General features: G+C 41.6%; 2 protein-coding genes across 5 annotated transcripts; one reads left to right on the top strand and one right to left on the bottom strand.

The window, feature by feature from the left end:
• Positions 1–46: 46 nt before the first annotated feature.
• Positions 47–22,837, top strand: rnf207a (ring finger protein 207a). Of its 4 annotated transcripts, XM_071493564.1 has the most exons (20): positions 47–340; positions 961–1,052; positions 1,173–1,231; positions 1,451–1,641; positions 6,799–6,931; positions 7,439–7,583; positions 7,838–7,919; positions 8,446–8,521; positions 9,063–9,188; positions 10,018–10,064; positions 11,349–11,421; positions 12,049–12,117; positions 12,582–12,650; positions 13,841–13,947; positions 16,674–16,851; positions 17,428–17,613; positions 17,836–17,887; positions 17,983–18,100; positions 18,945–19,037; positions 19,512–22,836. In XM_071493564.1, exons 4-20 carry the CDS (start codon positions 1,451–1,453, stop codon positions 19,663–19,665), a joined length of 1,899 nt encoding a protein of 632 aa, XP_071349665.1. In that variant the 5' UTR covers positions 47–340; positions 961–1,052; positions 1,173–1,231; the 3' UTR covers positions 19,666–22,836. The 4 variants fall into 4 exon arrangements, with proteins under 4 accessions (XP_071349665.1, XP_071349666.1, XP_071349664.1 ...); XM_071493565.1 differs by having other exon boundaries at positions 47–1,052; positions 19,535–22,837; XM_071493563.1 differs by having other exon boundaries at positions 47–1,052.
• Positions 4,047–5,987, bottom strand: zpr1 (ZPR1 zinc finger). The gene has a single exon (XM_071494593.1). The coding sequence runs from the start codon at positions 5,806–5,808 to the stop codon at positions 4,477–4,479; it is 1,332 nt and encodes a 443-aa protein (XP_071350694.1). The 5' UTR covers positions 5,809–5,987; the 3' UTR covers positions 4,047–4,476.
• Positions 22,838–23,986: the final 1,149 nt, after the last annotated feature.

Raw genomic sequence — 23,986 nt, 5'->3', positions numbered from 1 at the left:
GTGCGTACATGCTAGATATATCAAACTGGATATCTTAAAAAAAAAAAAAGAAATATGATAATTATCTCTTACAATTAATAGGCTAACAATTATCGACATGTTATTATTTACTCAGTCAGTAATTTATCAACCTGAGGGTTAAGATAGTTTTTCACAAAAATTAGCTGCGCTTTCAACAATGATTGACATATGTGTATGAGCTTTATTCAGTGTAAATATTACAGATATAACAATAGCAAAACATGTGTCCAACAAATGGATCATATTTGACTGATATTAAACAACTGGGCCATCCCCATGACAATCAGCTGATGAAGACCATGAGTTTCTGAAAAAACTAGTAAGTGGATCTTGAGTCAAGATTATTTGCTCATGGTTTATTTTCCATCCTTATTTCCTAATAGTTTCTTATACATTTTTGGTAAGAATTGTGTGAATGTGAGCTAATTAAAGGGATAACAGTGACCAGTTAATATTTTCTTTTAACTGTTATCTTAACCTTGGGAGTCACATCACAGCAGAAAAAAAAAAAAGATATTTGACAACTTGAAAGATAAAGCCAAGATGTGTTTAGAATAGACATTCCTATAATAAAAGAAAAATGAACGAATGTTTACTTGAATTTACACTTAGCACTTCTTAACACCAAATTGCATAGTTACTTTCAATAAATAGCACTTTTCTAAAACAAGCCTTACAAAGACCTTCAAAATAAAGCTCTATATGACAAAATGAAAGTATTCCATTCAGTGATTTGCGCTGCTGTAATTCCCAGCCCTTTCTCTCCAGTCAGCCTGCTGTGGTGTCCAAGATGTGATAAGAGTAATATAATATAATATGACATTAGAAATAGGAGAACTGCATTTACAGCAATAGAAAAACTTTATGGGACACCAATATTAAATGTCCCTTTTGCACTTTGACAACACGTGGGGGCTGGCATTATGTGTGTGCTGTCAGCTGCCTGGCAGAGGGACCCCTTCGGCCTACTATTGAAGAGTTTCTGCATTGCTGTCATTCCTGCAGGGGGTAGCTGATAGCACCACTGAAAGGTAAGACAGTGGCTCTCTGTGCTTTCTGCAGACCTTCCTGCTGCATTTACAATAGGTTTTGTTAGCTGAATATAATTTCAGTGTTGATAAAGTCTTATTATAAGCGTGTTTTTTTTTTAGCCATCCGTGGATTGTGTGTTGTCACTGAAGATCTGGGCACGTGTTACATATCCGACAAGGTAAATGAAAAAAAAAATTCATCTTGTTCATTAATATCTGACTGTCTTGATTAAAGTGTTTCATATCACTGTTGGCTAAACCTCTCTTATAGTTATTGGAATATTTGGACTTTTATTCAATACCGTAACATATGCTAACGCTTTTTAGTTTACTTGTGATAAATTTTCAATCATGTGATACACCCACAGTCTTTTCTTATGCACACACTCTGTTTACAGATGGCAGGAGGAATCTTCACCAATTTGGACAGTCAGTATAATGTGGATTGTACTAACGTCCACCCCCTGATGTGTCACCTGTGTCATGAGCAGTACCAGTCCCCATGTCTGCTGGACTGCTACCACATCTTCTGTGCCCGCTGCCTACGAGGCCGGACCAATGACAGCCGTCTCACCTGCCCCCTCTGTGGGTAAGAGATAGCACTGTGAGCTTGATCAGGACCAATTCAAGCTGCATATAGATTGTCAATCTTGAGAGCAATGTAAAAGTCTCTTTAATTTCTGGAGAACCTAAATCCATGTTCTTTATCTCCACAATGCGATTGCAATATAGACCGACACTTTGATCTGAGGCTTTTTGTCTATTTTAACGTTCCACAGAAAACACTTTATATGTTAACAATAAGTTTTAAAAAAACCCTCAAAAATATGAAGGTTTCAATCAAGTTTCTGAACTGAAAATGGAAGCTGAACATGGTGTTCTGGTGTCTGATTAGGATATCTGAGCCTAGACGTTACAACTGTGTTTCTAAGCCGGAGATCCCCAAACAAACTGACAATACGGAGGCCAAAGGTCAATCTCTGACTGTTTTGCTGGACTACAGGCACACTGAATTTGAACTACAACCTCCCACAGCTTTTATTATGTGGAAATTTGGTGATGCTGTATAATGAGCTGGTGATCTCAAACTGCTCAAACATGATTAAGCAGTTTAACTTCCTAGTAAAATATCATTTTGCTCCTTGAAACCCCACGGAGGGTCATAATTTTTGTGTGAGAAGCCAAATTTTTCCCACAAGCCCCAGTTTTGGGCAGCATTGCTCAAAGGGATTCGTTCCGCATAAGTTGATTAGTAGATTGGTTTGGTTCATTCAGGAGATTTGAGGAGAATCCCATTGGTTTCAGAGAGCTTCAAGTCACTCTGTTTAGGTTTTAGGGGGCTGCTCAGTGATCCATTGCTGGCCTGGGTAGTTAGGGCAGGACTGAGTGGCTGGAACAGCTGCAGGGTCGTCCCAGTCTCTGATTTAGCCCTTGGCCCAAACACTTCGCAGGGCCAGAAAGTTCCATTAAGACCAGTCACACAGCAAACAAAGCATACTGGCATTTGGCGCCAGTGCCAGCAGCTTAGGGCAATCAAAAGCAGTCACATGATACAAATCCATTTTATCCCCTATTAAGGAATGACCTGTGGTTTAGTCACCTTCAGGTCTACAGTATTAACTGTACCCTTCAAAGCACACAGGGGTGTATAGATATTGACCTCCTCTGTAGGGTGATTATATAATAATTCTTTTCTGTTGTGTCAGATACAACTTGACCCACATTTTTTCTTTCTCTTGTGTGTGGACAAAAACATCTGAGAATCAAATGTTGAGGATGAGCTCTGATGTCACTCCATTATTCTCAGCTGTTCATATAAGGTTCCTCAGATATGATCTCTTATAGCTATCTGAGGTTCTTCTTCTGTGCTTGTCAGCAGCGTAAGTGAAAGTTATACAGTTAACAGTGTTTTTATTAATAGCTTAAAGTGATGGGAAATGAGGGGGGAAAAGGAGACAGTCACTGTTTTTCTTTGAAAATAACCCAGTAGGCACAGAGCCACCGAGCTCTGCTGTCTGGGCTCAGGCTGCAGGGGCCCACTGCCTGGCAGCTACTATTTCCATCAGCAGCAGCAGCCTTCTGACAGCTGCTCACTCAAGAACCATGTAATCTAGGAATTCACTACTCTGCTATTAGTAGAACACAATAGATGTCCGTTGCTATGAAAACTAGATAAAACTTGCATGGACAGCATAGAGACAGGAGGGATGGGGGTTTGCGTCACTGCAACTGAATCAAAATGAGGCAAACAGCATATTAGTCAATAATAATCAAATAGGTCTGTGCAAATGGGGCCAATGTGGAAAAAAACCCCACTAGATATTGCATGTTGTCCTCCTCAGCCTGAGATTAAATGTTTTGGGTTTTTTTTTTTTTGATTGATTTATAACTCTCCATCTCTCTAAATGAGGACTAGTTAAGATTATGTTTAATCTAATAGTTAACAGGGGAGAAATGATTTGTTGATTCATCAACAGAAAATTAGTCAGAACCTATTTAACTACCAGTTCAGTCAGGCCATCCAGCAAAAATATTCTCTGGCTCTCACCTCTTCAATGTAAAGATTTGATACTTCTTTTTGTCACACTTGTTAGTAAACTGAATCTTTTGAGTTTGGACTAATAGTTAGAACAAAATGGGGACTCTGAATATGCCACCTTGGCATCTGAAAAATTATAGGCATTTTTCACTATTTCATGGCATTTCACGTTCAAAAAGGTTCCTTAAAACTGAAAACAATACTTAGTTGCAGACTTAGATTTTAATTACACAAAAAACAATCCTTTAGAAACTGTCCCGTAAATCTATGAACGCACCAACAATTCAGAAGCATTTAATTCAGTCAATCTGTTCATAATACAGTAGAGATTCTGGCAGTTTTTCAGACTAATTATGCAGATTAGTGCAGAAAATTACTATTTGAATATAAATACAACAGTAACCCAAACGTGTTGTCTGTCAACATCTGCCAAATCAAAGAGCACGGCTTAACTATCAATTTAGATATCGCTTTATTTAGATGATGTCATGCTCGCAGGTGTGTAAAAAGATTAATTTGTCACACAGTGTGTGGTCCACTGACAGAAAACATTTTTAATGAAAGATAACAGCGCCATCTTCTGGGTGGTCACAAGAATACAATAAACACCAGGTTTATCTTTAGTAAGAGCATCATCTCTGTGTTGTTATACAAATCAGGTTTCTTTAGTTAAGTGATTTTATATTTAATTTATTTCACTGTAGATAACTTTAATTTAGATAACTGAGGATTTCTCTCGCTGATTAACATATGGATGGGTACAACCAATCAGCCAGCGTTTAACTAAAAGTGTATGAAAATGACAGAAAATATGGAGCAATGTAATTACACTGGGTTTATGTCAAGATCTGATCGAGACATGATCGAGTCCTTTCTGCTGGCGGTTCAGTTCTCCTCCTGGTACCCCTCAGTCTTCATGTCATTCAGACCGAGGTCTTCGTTCTGCTCAAACGAGCGGGTGTACTTCTCCACAGTCATCTCAGGATCAGGCTCTGGGGCGTACACATTCTGCAGGTAGCTGTTGCCCGCCGGGTCATCCAGGACGATATGGGCGTTCATTTCTCCAGCGATGACCTTGTCTATCTTCTCTCCGAACTCATTCAGCCTCTGCACCCGATCCGAGGTGCCGCTGTCGCCGCAGATGAAGGGGTTTTTGGAGACGATCAGGTCTTTGATGTCTTTCAGCAGCCCCTCCAGGGTGGTGAACTTCCCGCCCAGAGCTGCCATCCCCAGCTCAAACTCCAGCTCCGGGATGATGACGGAGCACGTCTCCGACTTGAGCACATCTCGGGTCATGTCTGAAGGGTCGGTGATGTGCAGGGAGATCTTGGTGCCGAGCTCCTCCGTGGCTCCACCTGATTTCACCTCATTGGTCCGGTGGCCGCAGCTGTCGCAGTTGGTGGCCATGATGACGACCTCTTTGAAGTGAGGGATCTGCACCAGCTTCATGTTGGTCGAGGCCGGAGCGTTGCATTCTGGGCAGTTAGTGTTGAAGACCAGAACCTCATTTCTCATGGTCTCCAGGTCGTTGCCTGCTGGTTCCTCTTCCACATCATCATCAGCCCTGAGTCCCAGCTGCATATCCTGCTGGACCGTCCGCTTGAACCTGGACACAGCGAGAGCCTCATCTCTCTGAGGCGCGAATGGATTCTCCACAAAGCTGTTGCCGGACGGATCCTCAATCACCAGAGTGAATTCACTTTCAACATCCTTGAGCTTCCTCAGCTTCTGGGTGAATTCCTCTATTTTGTCAGCCACCTCTGGGTCAGTGGCTCGTCTGACAGGCTGGTCCTGCTCCAGCCCGGCAACTGCTCGGTCTAGGAGACCCTCAATGGTAGAAAGTGAGCCTTTCTGGGTGAAGGGAGGGATTTCAAAATCCAGCTCAGGGATCCTGGTGGTCGCGCTGTCTGCCTTCACAACCTCCCGGTTCAAGTCCTGCTTTGTTTTGACTCTCAGTGTGTAGCAGACGCCTTGGTCCTGGATCCGGCCTGCAGACTGGATTTCAGTGTTCGACCAGCCGCAGTTGCCGCAGCTGAAAGAGCTGACGATGATTTCTTTAAAGAAAGGTATTCTGGTGAGGAGCAAGCGAGTCGAGCCGTTCTGGTAGCAGTTCATGCACAGACTCTCGATCACGGTGGGCTGCCAGTCTTCGTCGTCGGCGCTGATATCCTTGAAAAGGCTCCCGCCTCGGACATTTTCCTCGGAGATAACAGACATTTTGAAGGTCGAATATGTTTCCCACCGTGGTCAAACTGTTAAGACGCACTGTCGCCGCTCGTTCAAAGATGTATTGTGCTGGAACTTTCTAGAAAACTAACGTCGAGCCCTACCGTCGGGACACGTTTGGTTTCATCATGTTGTACAGCTTCTTCCGCATCTTCTTCTTCGTTGGTCGGCGGGATGCAGGAAGCTCCTGCTGCCCCCTCCGCTTTGTGGCGGTACTGCACAAAACTATCCCGGAGTTTCTGCTGCAGGCAGGGCGACTAGACAGGGTTTTCAAATTATATTTAAGGCTATTTTAGAGGATTATTTATTCATACTTTGCATTGCATTATAGATGCGCTGTAACTAACTGTTTTTTATTTTTTATATTTGTTTTTCTATTTTATTTGACACTTTTAAATGTGTATGTATTTTTGTTTTTATCGCCTTGTGTTTTTTGATGCCTTTTATGTTTCAGTTACAGCACTTTAAATTGCTTTTTCATCTGTAAGGGTATATACATATAAGCTGGTACATATTGTGTTTTCTCCTTACATTTAGAATTTATTCAGTTGTGAGGCCTTGGAGATTCAATCAGTTGTGATTATAATGCTGAATGATTAGACGGATTTTGTTATACTTGAGTTTTCTTGATTGTTATTGCTACTAGTTTCTTTTTCCTTTTTAAATGTGTTGCTGGATTTATACTCATGAACTTTGTGGGAATGTTAGTGAGTTGTGTGTAGACTTTTTTTTGTCTACACACAACTGATCACCTGTGTGCAGGTGTGGTGATCAATTTTTATTTAGTATCTCTAAATAAATAAACAAGGTTGCAGGCTTTTAGCATTGTACAACAAAATCAGTAGAACAGGAGCTCCTCTCTTCACTTCACTGTCATTCTTTATTTTGCATCAGATTACTTTTCTGGATAGTCCCAACATAAATGTCATGATTTTCTCTAAATGTCACCCAAGCTGTCCGACACTGTGTCCTTTGCCACAGATATCCATCCATAGTAAAAGGGAATAACGCCCTCCCACCAGAAGACCGTCTGCTGAAGTTCCTTGTTGACAACAATGCCGACACTGAGGAGACCGTCCAGTGTGCCAACTGTGACCAGGAAAGTAACAAAAAGGTACTAAAACCCTTGGCTCAGTGTAAAGCTGAAAGAATATTTAGGCATCACACGGACATTCAAAATAAAGCTTTACCACTAAATGTTGGTGACTCTCAGTAACACAGAGGAAGTGAAAAAGCCCAAATATTAAAGACCATATCAGTAATACAGAGAGCACATGAGTCCTGTATTTCTTTATGTCTGAAGACATAAAAGAGAAACATAAGCTTAAAGGGGGATAAATCCAGCTTTTTGTCGACACAATGCTAAAGCCACAATCAGTGGAATTTTCTTTATGTGATTTTAATGTCAGTTAAATTATTTCTGGTGGCATCTTTTTGTTTGTAGAGAAATTAGATAATCCTGGTAAAAAAAAATGGTGCCCTCTATTCATTCACCTCAAATGTGCAGATTCTGTGCTGCCAGATATTCTATACATAGTGGCTTGAAGACATTTTTTTTGCCCTGTGTAGAATTAAACAATAAAAATTATAATTGCATGTTTTATTCTTTTTTTCTGTACAGGACACAGGGATGATGTACTTCTGTAACACTTGCAGCCAACCACTGTGCAGCACCTGCAGGGAGCTGACTCATAAGGCCAGAATGTTTTCTCACCATGAGATTGTGTCCTTGGCCAAACGCACTAAAGCCAAACACAGGAAGTGCTGTGAGTGCCGCCTGTAATTTACTCCCAAAGAAATACAGGCCAACAAGGCTTGATTACACAGTGTTGCTCATAAGAACCGCAGTCCCTCCTGTTCTCTGCTTGAATCTCTTGGGCTACATATTAATCATATTCTCATACAAAAGCAATGTGGTGGGTAATTCATGGAAGTTCGATGAATGGTGGTAAACTTGGTTTTGTCAACCAACCTGTGTTTGATTTCTGAAGCCTGTTTGATGACGTCTGTGTCTCCACAGCTCTCCACGAGGAGCCCTACATCCTGTTCTCTACGGAGAATAAGTCGATGCTTTGTATCAAGTGTTTCAGAGACATGCAAGTGTGAGTGAATCCACTACAACGTGTGACTGTCAGAAGTTCTCTTCTCTTCTCTCTCTTCCCTCCTCTCCTGTCCTCTCCTCTCCTCTACTTTCTTCTCCTTTCCTCTCCTTGTCTCCTCTCCTCTCTTCTATCTCCTCTCCTCTTCTCTTCTTTTCACTGCTCTTCTTGTCTCCTCTCCCGTCCTCTCTTCTCCCCTCTACTTTCCTCTCCTTGTCCCCTCTTCTCTCTTCTTGTGTCCTTTCCTCTCCTCTCCTCTCCTCTTCTTGTCTCCTCCCCTCTCCTCTCCTTTCCTCTCCTTTTCTCTCCTTTCCTCTCCTTGTCTCCTCACCTCTTCTCTCCTCTCCTCCCCTCTCCTTTCCTCTTGTCTCCTTTCCTGTCCTCTTCTGTCCTCTCCTCTCCCCTATCTCCTTTCCTCCCCTCCTCTCCTCTCCTCTACTTTCCTCTCCTTGTCTCTTCTGGTCTTGTCTCTTCTCCTCTCCTCTCCTCCCCTCTCCACATTAAATCCAGTGTTGTTTGTTTACCTCAGGGAGAGTCGCACTCACTGCATTGATATTGAAACGGCTTACATGCAGGGCTGTGAGATGTTGGACCAGGCTGTGCTGGTGAGAGAGTCCTGTCTATTCATCTACATATTTATAACACTCAAGGAAACAATTTAGCATTATAAATAATTCAGGCACTCAGCCATGGCAAAGACATTGTGAGGTGCAATGTAGGTGCACTCAAAATTAGTTTTGTAATTTGAATATATACACATGTAAACTTGTTGTTTTTAAGAACAATATTTTATTATTGTTATTATTATTATTATTTTAGTCCTGCCAAGGAAAGCTTGGCAGTTTTAAAGTGTATGATTATATTGTGATGTTAGCAACAAAATGATGACATATTCACAAGAGCAGGTGTGGGTTTGGGTTCCTGCTCTACGTGCTCTGCCTAAAACCCTGCAAAAAAAACATTGAAATAAAAATCTCAAATCTCAATCAGCTTTAATCTGTATATTTGTACAGTTAAGTAGCCTCAGCTAAAATAACTATGTCCTTGAGCTTGAAGTTGTGATAAAGCTTGTAATGAAAAATTCATTTCAGTTAAATAAGGCACCACCACCCTTCACTGACAGTGAGCCTCCTCCTCCCCCTGCAGGTGGTGAAGGAGCTGCAGACTTCGGCTCGAGAGGCAATCGTCCTGCTGAGAGCCATGATAGGAGAAGTGTGTCTGAATGTGGAGGAAGAAGAGAGTGCAATCTGCAGTCTGTTCAACAGCTTGCAGGTCATATAATGATCCTGATGTGATGTGTTTCCCTCAAATGTTGTTTGAGTGACACCTGCACGTTGACTCCAAAGCAAAAATGTATTTAACTGGATGACGTTTGAGTCCCAGTAGGTCCCAAGTCAAAATGACGACTACATCCATAAACAGGATATACCAATAGGCTGATAACGACTATGATGATAGGTGTGGTTAATTATCCTACCCGCCCAGGGGATAAACATCCCAGAACAATTATTAACCCAATAAATACCCAAGCAAAATGCATCAATCCCAAACAGCGAAGTACTGAGATAATAATAAATCAAATCTATCAAAAATATCCCAAACCCAAAAGCATTAAAACATATTTCACCGGAAAAACTTCACTTGTATGCATCATATTTTCCTTAACACACTCACTGAGACGCTGGATGGCTATCAACAAGAAGCTGCACCCAAAATATAACTCCATCTAATTGACTTTTCTCTTTTTATCTTCGCTGATCTCCAATAGTCTCGCACCTACATGTGATGTGCGTATAAATACACTCCTCATGTTTTCCCGAACCAAAACAAACAGCTGACACTAGTGTGCAGTGTAAGTTGCTCCCTTTGACACCTTTACCACTGCTTGGCCACTGGATGTCTCTGTTAACCTAATTGTGAGGGGAAGAGTGTATTTTTCTTTGAATAATGAAAAAACCCAACAGAGGAGTCACCACAATGTGGAATTTACACCTATTTTCTTTACACAGTCTTGAAAATTCATTAGGAATTAAGAGCTCAAGGCCATTTTCACATCAGTGTAAGGAATAAAAGGGGCTTTTTCTCTGCTCTTATCTTACAGGAGAAACTAGCAGAGAGGAAGAAGATTCTTCTGAGAGCAGCTCAGAGGTAAAATGAAATATATAAAGATTTACAGTTCTTATATAAAAATGTTCTTTTATTGCCACAAAGCTCATGTCTCAATATTTACTAAATTGCAATGCTATTATCCTGCTGTCACTGGGTCACCTCATACGGTTTCCTTTGTATCTTGCTGCATTGTACTCAGGGTGATGAATAGCAGCGCCCTGCACGCTCTGAAAGAATCTTTATCCTCACCAAGCACATTTTCTTAGGTGATTTTCCTTTCAACAAAGCATTATTCTGAATAAAAAACACTTCTGTGGGATTACAGTGTTCAAGATGGTACAGTCTGTGGCAGCTTGTGCCTGGATCCAGTCAATGAAAATGAAGCCCACTGAAAAGTATTAGTATGCGACTACTATAGTATATAAACTATACACTTTCTCAAGTCCATAGTGATAATAACAGCAACTGCAGCAAGCTGTAGAAAACCTGTAGAACTGTACATTTTGCACCAGCTGCAGCCTACTGAACATGAGTAACTTGTATCTCTGTGCTACTAACACTGCAGCTGTTTACTTTTGCAGTCACGAGACTTTAAAGTGATAAACAATGTAGAAATTACCTTGCAATAAAGGGCCTGTGTGAGCCTCCCAAACCATTAATTTAGCATTAACCCACAAGTAAAGTAATTAAAAAATGTGCAACATCCCTTCAGGAATCATTAAAGTTTGATTTAATGTCATCCAAGGTGTGCAACTAATTAGTCTCCAAAACCAAATTATTGCACATCAGTTACATTTCATGGAAGATTAATGAGTAATCACTGAAATAAGTTTTTGTATTTGAAGATACACAGACGTCAAATTTGTTTTTTCTCCTGGTTTCTACTTTCTCTAGGAATCTGCGCGTCCAAAAGGCACTTTTCTTTTTCAGTGTGCGCTCCATGTATACGTGTCCATGATTGAATGAAAACAATTCCGTGCATGTGAGTGAGTGTATCAGGTTGCACTCTGCGGTGATCTTTAATGAGATTTTTTGTGCCCACTGTCCTCCATCTCTCTCTCCCTCTCTCTCTCTCTCCATTGCCTGGAAGCCCTCCAGTGGCTGTGTTCCCGGAAGGGTTTTAAAGGCTATTTATGTCAGGCTTTGTGTGTCCGGCCCTGTGTCTGCGCCTGTGTGTTTGTTACGGGAGAAGACAGATAGATTAGCTTCTGGAAATATGGAGCGTGCTGTTTGTGGTTGCACCTTCTGAGCTGGATCCTCTGTGTATTTCAGCAGAGGTGTAGCGTTACATGTTCATGTGTTTGTGTGTGTGTGTGTCTGCAGTCAACACGAAGAGAAGGAGAAAGCACTAAAGGAACAACTCTCACACCTTACTGCCCTATTACCAACCCTCCAGGTAGAGTAAAATAAAGATCTGACCTCATAAATAGTGACCAGACAAAGCTGGTCACAAATGATCATAAGAGCCAATCAGATTCTTCACCTAAGTAAAGGTGCAAATGCAACAAAGTTAAAATACTCCAGTTAAATCTGAATGGACGTGAGATGATTAATGGGGAAGGAAAGAAGAAAAAAATGTGTCACTTTTCAGAAAACATTGACTAACGTAACATTTTGGAGCCATGAATGTTTATTTCAATGAAACTATTTAAGAGGAAATCACTGCTGGAACTGCTACCAGCTCACAGACATCTGAAACCTCACAATTAGCCTGAGCTAAATGCTGTTTTTTTTTTTTTTAATAAGGCGTCACAAGCAAAAAATGTATGGAACAACTATTTTAACCACAGCAATTCTCGGTACACTGTATTTTATAAGCTTCTCATATGTTTTAATGTTGCATAAAATGATGCTCAAGTAAAGTACAAGTATCTCAAAACTAACTGAGTAAAATCTTGTTACTTTCCACCGCTGCCTATCGAAGGTAATGATCACACAGAAAGCTAAGTGTGCAGTTAGTTGTGGGATGATTGTCATGTCATTTAACATCATCATCTAACTTTTAATCTCGGATGTTTTTTAGGTTCATCTCGTCACCTGTTCGGCCTTCCTCAGCTCAGCCAACAAGTTTGAGTTTTTGGACATGGGCTACGTGAGTACAGCAGCAATTGGAGGAATGTAAACCAGGAATTATGTTAATTATTATTATTATTATTATTATTATTATTATTATTATTATTGCATGTCATATTTTTTGAAATATGACTATAGAGTTACTCCACTGCAATAGGAGACACAAACAGGTAAAATATGAGGAGTGGGAAGGAAAAATTTGTCAAAAAGTTAATTAGACAGAATATTGTAAACCAACATAAATGAATGTAATTAAAGTTAAATGTTGATATGCTGTGTGTATACTTGACTGTACACTATGGCTGACACTTCATTATCAGTGATTCTACTGTTTATCACAAAGATCTCAAAGAGTTTATTCTGGGGAAGTTTTGTCGGCCAGAGAGAAGTTACACAACTGCTCTGTAAATGGAGGCTGTCCGTAATGTCCCGGCGAGGTGAAACAGGTCACTGAATCACACCCGGGTGTTCTTGCTTACACAGCAACTAATGGAGCGGCTGAAGAGGATTGTCAAGCTCCCTCATCGACTGAGACCAGTGCAGAGCAGCAAAGTGAGTGGGAACAGTGTTGATCCAGAGCTGGATCATGACGGAAAAGGTTACACTGAGAATGAAAACCACTGCGAAACACTGAGTGGTTGTTTCACTAGTGCTGTTTTTTTTTTTTTTTGTCTGAGGCTCTTAAGCCCAGAAACATTTTTTCATATAAGAAACTGAGATTAGTGGCTTTTAATGGGAGGGAGCGTTATCCATTTATTGATCTATTAGAAACAACACACATTAGCTCACGTCAATACGATGTAAAGGTGCCAGATTTAGCCAGACACACACTGTGCATTAGAAGAAACAAGACATACAAAAACCACATATGGAAGGATACAGCATAAATTACAGGAACAGTAATAAAACCTATGATGGAACATACACATACAAGCCTTATGACCAGAGATCTTTACAACAGTAAACAAGTAAAAAACATCACAAAGCAGAAGCAGAAACCATGGTGCTTTAGCATGTCACCAATATATTATTGAAAGGAAAACAAAAATTCAAAACAGCCATCATCTGCGTCAGAACTGATAAAGTGGTTTCAAAAATGGCTCATTCGAAGCGGAAAGAAGCTCAAGGTCCACTTAACCCAAGCCCCAGGAAAAAGCTTGTAAAGAGACCCTGAGTTGAGATTATTTTGCCAAAAATTGTTATTTTTCTTTTTCCAGTTTCACTGCTTTTGCTGCTGACAACACTGAAGTTAGTAAATGGAAAAGATCTCATGAACTGAGAAGTGATACAGTATTTAATCAGCATTTATCACAGTTTGTTTCTGCTTTACTAACTGAACGGTTATAGGAAACACAGAGATATAGTAAAGTGAGTTTGGACCTTTCTTCTTTTATAGTAATGGAAATGGTTCTTTATTTATTTTGAACAGTTTTTAATCTAAATGATGATAATGAAAATAGTGATGATTATGTCTGTTATTATTATATCATATATATAGCTAATGTTATGTGGTTGCTATATTATATTGTGGATTGACTGTAGAAATGGGTGTGAATCAGGAACTTCCCGACTGTAATTTTCCTTCTTTCATTCTTTATTTTCCCTTTTTTTTCTTTTTCTTATTTCAGTTGGTGGTGATGAAACCATCAAGAATAAAATGTCAGATATAAGTGCACATTTTCTAAACTCTTTTTGAATCAATACAAGACTAAATGACTGGATCTGTGTCTGTCTTCCATTAGATCAACACAGACTACAGAAGTGAGTTTGCCCGCTGTCTCGAGCCCTTACTGCTGCTGGGGCAGCGCTGCCCTCCCTCTGTCGCTGGATCTGCGAGTGTAGCAACAAGGTAAGATCGTTTACCTGCTGCCAAATATCGTGAATGTAATGACTAATTGGTCCCTTCCTCTTGAGGTTGTATTTTACAGTGTGCTTTCGCTGCCTGAATATCACCATGGCATCATTTGGATTCTTCCAAGAAAGCAAAAGGTTTGGCCAGAACATTTCACGCTTGTGAAGCATCCAAACTGAAAATCCCCAAATGGTTTGCAAGTACAGATGGTAGACAGCCATGACTGCAGTGCGAGGAAAGGAGGCGCCACGCTGAGTCCCACTATGGCAGTTTATGTCAGTCTGTTAGCTCTGTACACTGGTATGTTTACATAAGTCACCTTGTTGCACGGGGGTTGGTGTTGGGGGGGGGGTGAGAAGGAGGCAGTGGATCCTGTTTTAGAAAGCTGTGGTCCTGCTGTGGTCAGGCCAGGAACACGGCAGATAACATTCAGGAGATGGATGGATGAGCGCGACTGTCAGCTCTTGGATAGAGATGTTTTATTACTTGCTTGCAATCTGGGGAAAATCTAATCAAAGCCATGCAGTATTTTAACTTCGTATATTCCTTTAAAGATAGTGTTAAATCACCAGTTAATACTTGATTTAAACACCTTTATTCATCTTTATTTAAACAGCCATCAGTAGAAAAGCTTTTTGTCCTTTCTGTGCCTCACGTCACTCCACGTACACACACACCCTCCCCTGCCTGATTTTTTTTTTTTTTCCACATCAGCGTCTCCCAACTGTTCGCAGGTCCTCAAGCCCACCCACTAATGCCAGCATACTGACTCTAACTCTCCTTTCCAACTTGTTCAGCGTCCTGCCAGCGCAAGATGCAAAGTGGGCAGGGATTGGCGGCCTGGCCGGCTGGCACTATTTTTATCATACTTTCACAGAACTCTCCAGGATTCATCTGGAAGTTGGCTCACAGGAGCGGCCGGGCCACTTTGTTCCAGGGCGCTGATGTCACCACTTTAGTACGGGCAAAGTCTTTAATTGGCGTCACTGGTGGGAGGACAGAAGCTAGATATGCCGAGGATGACATGTGTATGGCAGGGAGAGGGGGACACACGTTTTAGACAGGTCCTCTGTTGCATCAACAAGAGGCAAGAAGGCAGGAGTAAGAGCCCACCAGACCCCAGGTAAATTTCCGTCTATTTTACCATTTTTAAGTCATTGCAGTCTACTTCTCTTGCGTACAGTGGAGTTTCATGAGTATATGACATGTGGCTTAACTTGCAACTTTCCAGCTGCATGTCTTGAAACATTTGTGATTAGAGTAAAGGTTCAAGTCGATTTTGAAGTGGTTTTCACAGCCTGGCTGTCTGCTGTTTTGGTCAAATATCTGTTTACACTGGTGCCGCTGTAAGATGAAAAGATGACAGTGGTTTCACGATGTGCTTGATTCCACAATTTAACATCGTATTCCGTACTTCAGTTCCCAGACGCAGGGGGAGATAGGCTTCTCCTCACTGCGTGGTCGTCCAAACTGCTGCCTGTTACTCAGAGCAACTGAAAGTGTTGTTGTGTCTGATACGTCCCTCATTTACTGTCTGAAAGGTTCCCCCCACCACTTATCAGCCGTTAATGCAGGATGCAAGCGGGGCAGGGACTGGTGGATGGCCTGATGACTGACCCTGTTTTTATCATAATGTCACAGAGCAGAAGTTGTCCAGACATGTTCTTTCATGATACTGATACTGCTGCTGCTTTAGTTCTGGCTAACCCTGTAATTGGCTGTGTAGAGACACAGCGCAGATACTCAGAGGACAGCATTCATATGGCAACATGAGAGGGATGCATTCACACCTCAGGGCTGCTTCAGGCGTGAATCCAGCACCAGGTTCTGGTAGAACCCAGATAAATGTGAGAGGCTACGTGCTACATACTTTCACACACTTCTCGAAGGTGATGGTGAAGAGATGCGAGCTCTCTGACGGACAGCACGAGCTCTCGCTTCTGTCGAGTGCATTGATTCTCTTCACAACGACTGAATGTTTTCTTTTTTTACTCTTTTTCAGAACTGATTGATTTGCTTTACCTGTTGTTTAGTTTTAAACATCTGATCTTCCACTGCTGAGTTTTGATGAAGTTAATAGAAACACAGCTCAGGCAGCAAGTCAACATTTGTTTAATTTACTCACCTTATAACAGAGAGATGGACACCACTGTGGAGCTCTGAGCTGCAGTTTAGCAGCAGACGTAGCTGTACTGAGAAGCATCCAGATATTTTACTGACTGAGGAAAACTACATAAAAACTGCTATAAAAATGAATATTTTGAGATTTTATTCTACATGGAGAAGGTATACAAAGTTGTATATCTTGCATGTGAAGTAGAAAGTGTCATTCAATAATAGAAATCAAGGTGTGTTGTTTTCATACAGTATGCAGATAATTCCCCACTGATAGCAGCTGTAGAAGCTCTGGAAGCCAGTAAATGGGAAAAATGAATATTGCACTAGGAGTTTTTAGGCCTGAAGAAGAGCTGCACATAGATGCATGTTTATATAAAATCTATACAACCTGAGCAGAGCTGAGTGTAGAGGTTGATGCCAGCAATAGTGTTATTGACCAAAATGGGTTTCAGTTTATTCAATATGAAGCTTTAACCCTCCTGTGGTTTAAGAGATGGAGCTTAGCTACAGGTAATGTAATGCTGATGGCGAAAACTGTCAAAGCACAGTTATTAACACGAGAAAAAAAAGGCAGTCATGTTTTTTTCCCCCTTCCCTCACCTTAGGCTCCAGTCCCCTCTCTCCATGTCCTGCCGCTCCCCATCTCTCAGTGAGATGCCCCTGGGCTCTGTGTTGGGGCGAAGGCCCACGTCCCACCGCAACATCTGCACCAAGGTGCTCCTGGCTGAGGGGAGGGAGACGCCCTTCACCGAGCACTGCCGCAACTATGAGAACAGCTACAAGGTGAGCGCTGCGTGTCACCGGCGTTACAGCAGATTCACAGTTGCAATTCAGGCGGTGACCTTGTGCTTTTATTCAGAATGGTATTTCAAGTGTGTAGTGAATTGCACATTTGCAAGGAACTCAAAGGTGTTTATTTCCCTGTTACTATGGAACCAGAGCAAACCTACAGATAAAGAGGTTATTTGTTGTTTTTAATGGTCATGTAGAGTCAACGAATATATTCATTGGGATAAATTCACTGGAATTACTTCATGTTTTAAAATAAAATGTGAGTGTTTTGTCCATACTTAACATTCATAAATCTCCTGTATTTGTTGCCACATTAGTTAAAAGTGCTGCAGCAACTTTTCTTCCTGGGAAGCATGATAGTAGACTGTGATCCTCAAAGTGACGCAGCACGAATTCCTCAGGAAACTCATCTTCAACCTGTCTAGTGGGCAACAAGGTTTTCACGCTTGGATGCACTTCACCTGGCGTCTGCACACCCATCAAACCTCTGCTGCTGTAAAGACACTGAAACACCTCTTCAGTGTCATGTCTTCTATACTGTAGATGTGTGTGTGTGTGTGTTTATAGACGCTCCAGACAGAGATTCAGAATCTGAAGGACCAGGTCCAGGAGCTGCACCGAGATCTGACCAAGCATCACTCCATCATCAACACAGATAAAATGGGCGAGATCCTGGACAGGTCGCTGCACATTGACAGCCAGATCACTGCCCAGTACTCCACCGTGGAAACTATGAGAGTCATGTTTGAAGAGGTGTGTCAGCTTGTACCTTCATGTTTTGACACTTCTAACTAAAAAGTCTCATTTGTCCTCAGGCAGCGCAGCTCGCTGCATACTAACACGCCAGCTCTCACCCACAGGCTGCTAAGAGTGCAGAGTGAAAAAAGGTAAAATAAACGCAGCAATTGTTAAATTGTCCTGTGAGTCAGTGCTTGATTTCCTGAGAATCAGCTTATTTACTTCATTTCCTCACAGATCTGGGATGAGACGTTCCAGCGGGTTACTAATGAGCAGGAGATCTATGAAGGTTTGTCCTCACCAGTGACAACATGAATTCACACTTGTTCCTCATGTCATTGATCGATTTAAGTTGATTTAATTTCCTTTGTTTACTGACTGCAGCCCAGCTTCATGACCTGATGCAGCTGAAGCAGGAGAACGTCTACCTGACCACGATCACCAGACAGATCAGCCCCTACATCCTGTCCATTGCCAAGGTCAAGGAGAGACTGGAGCCCAGGTGTTGTATTTATATTGTCCATCTGCTGCCACACTGACTGATGACGCTGATGGAGAGGAAAGGGAAGCTTCTCTTGATATGCAGTACCACTGTGTGTGTGTGTGTGAGTGTGTGTGTGTGTGTGTGTGTGTGTGTGTGTGTGTGTGTCTGTGTGTTGTAGTCAGTTGTAGTCTTGAACATTTAACAAATGTGTAGTGACACCAGACAAAGTGAGCTCCATCATTATACTGGTGTTTTGTCATTATGGGGAACATGGGAAATGTAGTTTAACTTCACACACACTGTTCTGCTGCAGTTAACACTCACTCAGCAGCAGATTTGTTTTTATCTGTGGCTGAAAATAATCCTCAAATAACCTTTTTATGTCTCCGTGCTGGCCGCAGTCAGAGCTGGAGACATATTGTTTTTGGGTTGTCCGTCAGTCCGTCTGTCCGTCTATCTGTCCCATTCTTGTGGACATGATATCTCAGTAACACTTTGATGGAACTTCTTCAAATTTGGCACAAATGTCCAGTTGGACTCATGGATGAACTGATTAGATTAGAGTGGTCAAAAGTCAAAGGTCAAGGTCACGGTGACCTCAAAAAAACATCTGAGTCGTGGAGGCATACAACCACAAGGTGGTAATTCTAGATATAATTATATCTGTGACCTGTCTTCAGTGGGAACCACTGGGCTCACTGGGGAAATCAGAAAGTAGAGAGAGACAGACTAACACGATGTTGGTTTTGTTGTTTTTGTTGGATTTGTTTACAATAAGAAAAATACAGAACAACTCCAGACATGTCTTTTAATAGCACTGACAACTAAAGAAGGTGATCACACATCACAATGTGTTTTCTAGGTTTCAGGAGCCTAAAGAGCATCATGATGACCGCACAGAAACAATGCTGAAAATCTATGAAGACAGCTCAATAGCAACGGGAAGACATGACGGGTATGGACATGTGCTGTGTGCAACTGCAGTTTTTCTATATGTAAAGTCTTGTGTTAGTAGTTTGTTGTGTTCGCATGAAGTTTAATTACCATTAGCCATAGATATAGGTAGGATTAAGAGGTGGACTATTTTACATTTGAATGTACCTTATATGATGATTGAAGAGCTGCACTTCTTAATAAAATGTCTCTAGTCTCAAAAGATTTCTTCTGGCTGGAGGATGATCAATTTTCATCACTGCAAAAATAAATATGATACATGATAAATCCATATGGGCTGGATATTATTATGTGAATGAGAAAATCATAGTAAAAAAAAAAAAAAATCATCCATGTGTGAAAATGTGTGATAATAAATACTCTAGAAGTTACAAGGTTTAGTGGCAGCAGAATCATAGACGACATCATCACAATAATAACCTTTGATCAATGTGTCTACACAGTCTGTGCTGAAGCTCCTCGTTTATTCTGACAGTGACAACCAGACCTGTGTCACAGACCAAGACAGAGACAAGAACAACCGCCCGCTGCTCCTCGAATCGGGGGAGAGCTCTGTCAAGACCAGTCGTCCGGGCAGGCAGAGGGGCGCCTGCACGGAGACGTCCACCCACAATGAGATGCCCTCGTAAACACCCTGTCATTTCATTTCTGCCCCCCTCTTTCCCTGTGGAGCAATGGGCCTTAACTCAACTATAACAAGCCCAGGATGGTATGTGACTTCTTCTGCTGTCCAGATACTGCACATAACATTTTCTCAGCAGCGGGGAGCTGTCAACAGCTCCAAGGTGAGCCCCCCGGACAGACACTAAGTGAACACACCGTACATACATGGAGGTCAAAGACTCACAGCTGTCAGAGCCTGACACGGAGAGCCTCCTTATTCAAAGATAGCAATGGACAAAGGTAACAATATCATAAAGGATTGCTCTGACGTTATTTTAGAGCCATGGACTGTTGTAACGAGAGAACAGAGTCTGTATTTTGTTGTTCTGTTTGTGCTTTTATTGTGATAGGTATGCTCAGAGTGTCAACTATCACTCTTTTTTTACAGTGTGTTTTAGAACTGCTTTTTTTGCAGGATCTATTTCTTGCATAAAACATTTTTTGGAGGCTGGAGACTGATGGTAAATGACCACCCAGGTCAGGAGATTGCTGAGCTGCTGTGACAGCACAGATGGTCCACAGCAAATGCAATGATGTGTGTGTCATCCTGGGTGTCAGCACAGGTCACATGTTGATTTGTGTCATGTGTGTCATCTCATGCATCAGTCTCCTCCAAAGTGAGGCAGTCTTCTCCAGGATGGTATGTGCAGTGTGTGTATAGTGTGTGTGTGTGTGTGTGTGTGTGTTCCCTGCAGTTCCCACATCTACATGCAAAAGGTGAAAAGGGGATTACAGAGGTGTGTGAATTTTACTGGGAACATCAGTCTCCTAGTTTTATCCAAGCTGACCGAGGCGCTGTGTACTGTTGCAGGAAATAGACAGTATTCCTCCTGGTGCGCCTCTCGACTTCATCACAAGTCAGTGTCAGCAGCATGCTTTAAGGCATTTGCCTGCAGGAAATCAGCAGGTATCCTTCCTGCTCTCTCCCCTGCTTTCTCCCCTGTATGTTCTCCTAAGTCAATCATGTTGGTTATTAAAGAGATCCCATGTTAAAGCTAACAAGAAGTGGAAGCTAAAGGTATTTACATAACCACCACAAAGGCAGGGTGATTTAGAGGAGCGGCCCGAGTAATTTGAATTTGAAATGATTTCAGGAGATTGTGCCGCTGAGTGTAAAAGGTTCTTTTTTTTCCAAGGACTTCTTATCCTACCAAGAAAAACTACATCTTTAAGAAACAAAGAGCTCAGCAGACAGAAGCAATTCAAGGTGAAACCTCCCCACCTGCTTCCTGCTCAGAGACAGGGACGGCCCTTATTCTCGGCACAGGTAAGGATAATAATGAGGAGCTAGAGTGACGGTTTCAGCAAACAGAAGGGGAAGGTTATTTACATCACACTGCCGGAGCTAAAGCGGGCCTGTTCAGAGCTGCCGCTTCACAGAAAATATTGGGGTCATACTGGCCTTAAGGAACAGTCCAGCTCTGCGGAGGAGTCAGAGGTGCACATTCATTAAAAATACATTTGTGACAGCAGAGTAACAAATGGCTATGCTTGTGCTCTGGTCCTGCACACCCTCCCCACGGTCATTCATCATCTGCACTCATCGAACCACCAGGTCCACATTCACTGTTCATTACTCTCGCTCTCTCTCTCTCTCTCTGAGTCTCTGCTGGGCTCCCTCACCTACTGCTTGAGGGGGAAATAAAACTCCGAAGGTCATTTCACTTCAAGAAAAAAAAAGGTATTCATGGCATATTTGGAGCTGAAGTTCAACAAGAGGCTGCTCTAATTTGTTTAACAATTAAGACAGGACACATTTACGCTCCATTCACTTTACAGCAGTTGGCAGTGTAGACACTTACAGAGGATATAAAGGAAGAACCCTGCCTGCAAGGCTCCATTTTTAAAACTCTTAGTCTTCATCATCATGTAATTGAGAAAAAAAAACATTAAAGATAGAAAAGAAAGATAAAGATAAAATGAAAGTTTAATGATCTCCATGGAAAAATTGGGTCACTGAAGAAATGAAAGAGTGTGATATTAAAAATAATACAATTAGAGCAAATAGAGCAGATTGGGATAAAACCACACATGATTATATAATGAGGATGAAAATACAGTTAAGAGTCTTAATAATGCTACGTACAAAAGTGCACAGAGTACTGCAGTAAGCTCCAAAGATTTTACTGACTAAAGGCAGATTGACAGGTTAATAATTTTCTTCAGGTCTTTATATCTGGTTTATGGATGACGGATGATGGATTAACATACGATGAGACCATAGGGGGCTATTTCAGAAATGAGTAATAATTTATCTGCCGATGTGGAACTGAAATTCAGATATTGTGAAATCTGAGGCAATTATCCCTGATGTCATAGTGATGTCATCTCAGCTTGGGTTTGGCAGCTATAGATTTATACGAACTGGAGGTGTGGAGTTCAACGGACAAGGGCGTTGACCATGAAAGCATTTAATGAAAGTCACCATTCAGTTAGTTAAGTTATCTGGTAAATAAATAAATTGTGTACCTGTGAGCAATTTTTAATCACCTCTGATTAAAAAAACCTGCAAACTGCTCTTGCACCTTTCATGGAAGAACATTTTGCTTTTGTTGATCTGCAGTATACTACTAGATATTGTTCTTGGTTGAGGTTGTGGAGCTGCCTTTTTGTTTTACAGTATTTTCATTTCTGACCCACATTTATTTTTTAAGTTTAACCATAGACTATTTATAAAAATGGACACAGACTCCAGGTCTGAAAAGTGAACCAATGCAGAAGAGCCTTAAACCTGCATTTATCTAATGACCATCGGGGGCGACTCCACTGATTTCAAAAAGAAGTCTGATTGTATTGAAGTCTATGTGAAAATGTCTCTACTTATCACTTGTTATTACCTCAGTAAATGTTTTCCTAATGAGTTTATGGTCTCAATCTCTAGTTTCAAGTCTCCCTCAATAAACATGATGCTTATGGTCCATTCAGAGGAAAATAGACGATAAAGCAGGGTATGCATTAAGGCGGGGCTACTGTGTGATTGACAGACTGTACTACACACGGCGACCTGCCTGACAATCAGGATGGAGTACAGAGCACCTCTCACTCCTCCTCAGCTCCACCTTCTCCTCCACCTTTTTCTTGTGGTTTCAAAAAACCAGGATAGCGACGGCCAAATTACAAACTTGAGGCTTCATGCTGACAGTTTTACAAACCAATGGCTGATGTCACAGTGGGTTACTGTGCTGTACAGTTTCATTCTCTGCTGGCAGCAAGCTTCAATACAACACACTGCTGAACTCGGAGTTCAGTGTCCTGCTAAAGGATAATTCAACATGTCACAAGTATTGAACCACCAATCCCACAATAAACGTATTGAACCACCAATCCCACTCCACCTGCTGTGTCACAGCTGCTCCGGACTATTCATGATGCATGTGTTTCATTCATGCTGCCCAGCGGCTGTGAACATTGCAGTGGTGCCTTTAGATCTCCATCTTCTTCATTGTAAACTGTTGTGACATGTGTTTGCCCCAAGGTTTGAAATTGTGCACTTGCTGCTACTAGATTGATGAGCTCTTAATTGGATTTAACTGTTTGGGTTAAAGTAACTTAGGTTAATTTAAGTCAGACTTTTCACAATAAGCCCAGGTTTTCTTTGTCTCCTTTAAGGAACACATCCCAGGAGACAACATCAGTTGTTCATACAGTGTTTACAAAAACTAAAAACCAATCAGTTCTTTGCCTAATGGCGAGGGATTTGTTGACCCCTTCTCTGCTGGCTGCTGTGGACTGGAGGGTAATTGGAATCAATGTTGATGCCGTTATCACTGCTGACAGATGCACTAGGCAACAGTGTGAAAAGGTCAGGGGTTGAGAGAGCCCTCCCAGGGGACCAGAGATGCTTGAAGCATAAAAATGTCATTCCCGAATCAATTTCATGTGTGAACATTGGTTTTTATCTCTGAGGGGTTTAGAGCATGACAGTGATATAGTTTTCTTACTGTTCACCACTGAGCAGCCCCAGGCACCAGATGGAGGCTAAGTTAAGATGTTTAAGATAGTTAGAATATTACTCCATCAGTTTTTCCACATAGATCTTCCAACCCAGGTGAAGGATTCTTCCTACTGTTCATCTAAACTCAAATAGAGACATGTAGGTCAAGGCATGTCAATATTTTTTATCACTCAGTGCCCCTGTGCTGTATAATTGACCCAGGGGTCAAAGCCAGGGGTTTCAATTTGACCCCAGCAGCTCTCAGGGTCATATTTTTATTCTCATCCACTCGACCTATATCTGGAAGTGTGAGGGAGAAAACATGCCATGTGCATTTTAATTTGTATATATAT

This window comes from Trachinotus anak, unplaced genomic scaffold (assembly GCF_046630095.1).
Source record: "Trachinotus anak isolate AG129_WGS33_773 ecotype Australia unplaced genomic scaffold, CSIRO_AGI_Tana_v1 ptg000013l, whole genome shotgun sequence".
Lineage (NCBI taxonomy): Eukaryota > Metazoa > Chordata > Actinopteri > Carangiformes > Carangidae > Trachinotus > Trachinotus anak.
This window is presented reverse-complemented; position numbering and strand designations above follow the sequence as displayed.